Raw genomic sequence first — 6,345 nt, 5'->3', positions numbered from 1 at the left:
AAAATGTTTGGGGTAGGTTAGGTTAGGTTATCGAGTTTTGTTCAAGTGACCACCCTCTTTCGATCCCCCACCTCGACCCGCTTGAAAATATTTTTTTAGTGAATTTTATTTGAATTATAGTGTATGAAATTTGTCAAAATAATCAACTTTCAACCCCCATAACTTTTTATGGGGGTGAGATCGCCACAAATTTTTTATGGCGTTTTACTCAGGTGATCACCCTCTTTCGAACCCCCCCACCCTTACCCCCATCTTACCACCATAACTTTTTATGGGGGTCAAACCACCACAAACCTTTTATGGTGCAGTGGTGGGGAGACCTCCTCTTTCGATCCCACCCACCCCCACCCCCTTAGCCCTTAGGGGATGGGGGCCATCGTCTAGACATTTACCCTTTACGAAAATCAATAAGAAATAGGCGAGATATTTTGGTAGGCAAGAAGGCATAGTCAGAGACATATTAGGGGCAGAAACAGGAGTTAAGAGGAGTAAAGGTAGACCTAGATTAGATTATTGTTTGCAAATAGTGGGATATACTAGTTTTAGGACTGACGACCTTATGATGATGATGACCTAATATTATTAGGAGATTGAAAAAATTAACTTTAATGACTGGGGTTGCAACTGCCACCGTATTTTCTTAATTATTGACAGTTATAGCTTCAAGATTGGATGGATGTTTTGACCAAAGCACAACAATTCATTGTTAGAACACTTAATAATAAAGCGTTGACGATGAAGCAGTTTTCACAATCCTAATCGGACATGTCCTTTGGTAGAATATTATTGATTAAATATTATCTAATTATTATAATACCATATGGAAAACATACCAGCTAAGGATGAAATGTACTGTACATATCTGATGCCTGATGTTTTATACTTTAGCAGCATTTTCCCACAATATTTTTCGCACTAATTTTAATAAAATGAACGAATAATTCAGCTCAGCCACACATGTACTGTAACAGCCAACAACTTCAAGGAATATTGGGAATTTTTAAGCGCGCGCTATTATTATTGTGTTTTCGTTGTTATATATGTTAAAGAAGTAAGAAAACATGATAATGCCTAATTTGGAACGTATATATCAAAATATATACCGTCGTAATTTTAGCATGATAAAGATTTTATTACGACATCGCAAATATTTTCATGCGGAGTATGTGTAATACAAAATTATCCTGTGATAATTGTAAAGTAAATGAAACACAATATTACAACATTAGTTCTTACAATCAGATAGATACCTAAAAGTTAAAATTTAAAGGGTTGTATGTAGTTAAAGTTATCATCTGAAAAAAAGCTCGGAAAACTCGGATTTTTGTGGTTTCAAATTTCCGGACACTTGATGCCTAAATTTTGTACAAACAAATACAATAAAATAATCTTAAAGAAATACGCAAGTGATTTATATACTTTTTTAACCACGAATAGAGGAAATTAAATAGATGAGCTCAGTAATCAGGTAATCAGTAGTGAAACACTTTGATATTTTTTAATAGTGGTAAATATATCCAATATTAATGTGAAAATTCATTTTCCATTTATACCAACTATAAATTACCTCATGTTAATGAGGAAAATTTTGTTTTTTGTCACACCCAGTCTAAGGACTGACGACCTTATGATGATGTTGATAATGAAGTACCTATGTACTTAATCTATCGCTTAAACTATTTTATGTTGGTGATTTTACCTAAATTAGTTTACATATTATTTTTGACATTTTTTTGAATACAAAATTTAAATTCATCGTTTTTGTATAAAACAGCAATAATCTTTAGAACTTCAACAAGTCATTAGAGACCTTGAAAGTATATTATTAGTTGTCAATATTACTTCAATTAAATTCGAATCGATTAGAGTCATTCGTTGATGAACTATGATGCCACTAACGAATACAGAAAATAAATCGTAGATTAATCTAATAGCAAAAAATATTAAATATTTAACTAACAAAAACTTGCTTGTGTCTCGGAAAAATTTAATAAAATGGACTTCCACAATTATTCAACCCATTTTTAACTTCCCATTAGGAAGTTATTGTAATTGGGTCGAAAAGTGAAATCGGAATTTTCATTATATTTCCACGTTTTAACATATTAGTAGCATGCTAGCCAATTTTTTTGATGATGTGTGTATGTACGTACGTACGTANGTTCATCAACGTCAGCACTAGGTCGTCAGTCCTAAGACTGGATGGCACGCACTTCCACTAATTCCTATCCCGAACTAATCTTCGCATTTCCCGAACAGTAATCTAATCTAGGTCTAGCTCTACTCCTCTAACTCCTATTTCTGCCTCTAATATATCTCTGACTAGACCTATCGCCTATTTCTTATTGACTTCCATAGAGTCCTCTGTTCTCCTATTCATTCCAATACCTCTTCATTTCTAACCTTTTCTATCTACGGTATCATCATCATTCGCCTGTGACACCACATTTCGAACGCTTCTAACCTTTTGCTTTCCGCCACGCCCACTGTCCACGTTTTGCACCCGTACAGCATCGTGCTCCAAACATACACTTTAACAATCCTTTTCTCAATTAATCGTTCGCGAGCATACCTAGAAGTGACTTCTTTTTATTGAAAGCGACTCGGCCCTGCGTTATCTTCTGCTTTATATCCCTACTACTCCTTCCGTCCTGACTTATCTGACTTCCTAGACACCTAGGTACGCGACTTCTTCTAATTTTTCGCCTCCTATGTTTATATTCACCTTTTCCCTACAATTTCTTTCCTTGCATACTAATATTTTTGTTTTACTTTATTTACTTTCATACAATACTGTTTTGTCAACACCTCTTCTATTTTATTTAAAGCTATCTCTAACTCCTCCTTGCTAGATGCTATATCATCTGCAAATCTAAGCATACTACTTTTGCCCCTCTATATCTATCCCTACAGTTATACTGTCTTTAATGATGTTGCTCTTTATACAAACTAAGTATCTTTTCTATATTTGTAACTCATCTCAACATTTTTAAGTATATTTAACATCTCGTCCCATTTAAAATAGTGAAAAGCTTTTTTAAATTTACAAATCCTATGTACGCGCACTTTTCATCTGTTTAATGTTTATTGTACTTAAAATTTAGACGTATTCATAGCATTTATTTATCACAATTTATTTATTCGTGTACCTTTCTCAACGTTTTTTATAATATAGTTATTATTCATTCATGACTTGCGTATCTACTTTCGACTACAATGAAAAGTTTCAAATTAACATTTCATTTCATAAACGTATGATAATTAAAATTGTTGTGTAATACTTTGTTGTTGTTTGATCTTTCATCAAATTATGATGCTTTGATCCCCTATTTACTTGACGATTGTACAATTGTTTCATTCTTTAAACAATGAGTTAGCATTTTTGTATCATAAAAAAAATTTATTGTTGATGTAGCACTGCACGTACTGATAAAAATACATACAATAAAGTTAGGTGTAAGAAATTTGTGATTAACCATGTGGATCGGATCAGTTTTGGAAGGCGAAGTTTGGTCGTCTTTTTATTTACTTATTTGGATATCAATATTGCGGTTAATTTATATTGGATATAAATCCATAAATGCATTTAGATTCATTACACATTTAGATCATTCACTAGTCAACGTTCTACGAAAAGATAACTTCATAAAATAGTGATTTTTGTTCTTTGTCGTATTTAGGTAGGTAATCTTTTTATACGCGAAAATAGCTATATGTATAGATAAAGAAATAGAAAATAAAGCCTTATTATGTCAATCTAACTATTAAATCATTTAATGATGTCTATAAACCCAATTAACGCATAGGTACGTGTTAAATGTAGATAAATGTATTTTTTTGAGATAACAAAGTCATTAATAAATATGAAGTATTCGGTTGAAAAACAAATGAAAATTTTATAATATCATCAATTTTCCAGTAGAGGCAGCACCTGCTGTGATACTCTAGCCTAATAGTTCTTGCATCCTCCACAGGGGGCAGCAGGTCTTTCATGAATCCTTTAGTTCATTTTGTTGCATCTAATTAAATAAGTTCAAAACGCTGAGATTGAATTATTTTAAAAAGAAGTAGATTCATTATTACGTAATAAGCGAAAAAAATATGCGTTTTTCTTTTAATAGCAAATCCGATTATGTAGGTACTAAGAACAGAGAGAATGCAGTGTGTATTATGCATGATGATGCAGCAGCACGTTTTAGTGAAATTGCTCGTGAGTTTTTAACAGAAACATAATAAAGATCGCTGAGTCGGTCATGATGAAGTTCACTTATGACTTCTTCGATCCTCGATCCTTCGATCCTTAAACCCCCTGGATTTTTATCTACGGGGTCATCTGAAGTTACTAGTTTCCGCCACTAGATTTGAGAAATCGGATTACTACATGGTGTAAATAAATAAAAAACGACCCTGCTGCTTTTGAAACAGTTTGACGATTACTCAAGATAAGATTAATTTAAAGAATGGATTTTATACATAATTGAGATTGGGACTAGACATTTTCAATAATTCTTGTAGATTAAGTAGCTTCTAATGTCTCATTGGTGCAATATGAATATTACAATGTATCCAATAACTATTTTATAATTAAATTACTCGATACAATAATAAGGGTGGCTGGTAATATTTGTTTGAGGGTTTCTAGTAAATTTAACTTTTGTTCTCACCATTAAGAATACTTATATCGACAAATACAAATACGTGTAGATAAATAAAATTGTAATAAATATTTAAGCAAAGAGAAAGAGTTTCACTGTTCCTTCGGAAATTAAATTATGACAACTCCTCTTGTCAAAAGTTAATCAGTGAGATGCTGACCTCTACGGAAAATTTACGTATTAATTGCAAAGCCACATGATTAATTGTGCTTTCAAATTTAAGACTTACCGAATTTAATGTAACGCCTATAGGTGAGTTTGCAGATGTAAGTTGTGGGACTGCAGGGGAAGTCCATACGAAATGAGTGGACACGGCTGCTATTGTTGTCATGGCTAGAGTGAAATAGAGTAAATGTAGCTAACTAAGGGATGATCCAGAGATAATTCTCAAATCATCGAGAATACAATAATTTGATAAATACTTCTGAGGAAGGACCATTAGGATAAAGTTAAAGTTTTTAAATTTCTAGATTAAACATAGTACGCTTTGCTTAGAATGACAGTAAATACTGTTTATCGAGATGAAAAAAAAATTTTCTATCCCTCTGGAACAGTAGTTTTTTTTTCTGGATAAAAGGTACCCTATATCTTTTTCTGTAGTCCTGACAATATGTGTACAAAATTTCATGAAGATCGATTGAGCAGTTGAAGAATGAAATGGTAATAAACAAACAAGCAAATTCAGATAGGCATTTATAATATTATAGTAGTTAGGATTATAAAAGGTCATCCATTTGGATTTATGATAAAAAATCTCCCCCTAAATTGCACAAATATTTGCAAACATTTAATAAAGGTAGATATAGGAAAAAAGTGATGTTTGTGACATGTATATTTTGAAGAAAACGAAAAAAAAAAAAACTCCATTAGAAAGAGGAAAGGTCATTATACAATAGAAGAATAAAGTTGACAACGTGAACGTAGATTATATCTCTAAGTCTCGACAGCGACTGGGACGCAACCCAGATATAATCTACGTTCACGTTGTCAACGCAGCACTACCACTGAGGATGTCAGCCGCAGTAGCTGACGAAACGTCTGGACGGAATAGTTCACTTAGACCACGGCCCTATAGCCCGAATCTTCATTCTATTATGGTCATTATACAATTTCATTCATAGCACTTACTGGGTATCAAGAAAAGCAAGTTACAGTTAATGTCTTATGTCATTGTTTTCTTCTGAAAACTTTACTATCAGATCTAGTAAACTACGAAATTGATTATAGACAATATTTCAGTGTCAGCAATATAAGTAACTAAATCTGTAAGCTATAGAAAATTACTTATTTTATTGAATAACGTTCAAAATTTAGTACAAATAACATATAGTGAAACCCAGAAAAAACATGTCCGGTTAGGCATATGTAACCAAAAAAACTGCAACAGGCTTTAATTAAATGCATTTGTGTATCCAATCCTGAGATCCAATTTTTAGCATTTGTAAGTGAGGAGATTGCACTTTTATTTCAAAATTTACACCACTGAGCAGACACTATAAGAAAATAAATAAACGCTATAACTGTGTTAGTATTTTGGAAGTGAAATTATTAGAATTGCTAAGGGGGAGCTGAAAGTCCTGGACGTTTTTAGATTAAAATAGGAAACCAATAAGAGAATAAAATTTTGAAAATATCAACATACGAAATAGTAGGAAATAGATTTAATAAATAATAATAAAATTATTTGCAC

At 32.3% G+C, this 6,345-nt stretch overlaps 1 protein-coding gene across 1 annotated transcript in view; it reads right to left on the bottom strand.

The window, feature by feature from the left end:
* LOC108740453 (facilitated trehalose transporter Tret1-like) overlaps positions 1-1,065 on the bottom strand; it is an 8,255-nt gene extending 7,190 nt beyond the window's left edge. The window contains exon 1 of the mRNA XM_025977529.1: positions 834-1,065. Within this exon, the coding sequence (XP_025833314.1) occupies positions 834-894 (61 nt within the window). The 5' untranslated portion in view covers positions 895-1,065. The remainder of the gene's footprint in view (positions 1-833) is intronic.
* Between the last annotated feature and the right edge of the window lie 5,280 nt (positions 1,066-6,345).

This window comes from Agrilus planipennis, unplaced genomic scaffold, assembly GCF_000699045.2.
Source record: "Agrilus planipennis isolate EAB-ADULT unplaced genomic scaffold, Apla_2.0 scaffold251, whole genome shotgun sequence".
NCBI classification, from domain to species: domain Eukaryota; kingdom Metazoa; phylum Arthropoda; class Insecta; order Coleoptera; family Buprestidae; genus Agrilus; species Agrilus planipennis.
This window is presented reverse-complemented; position numbering and strand designations above follow the sequence as displayed.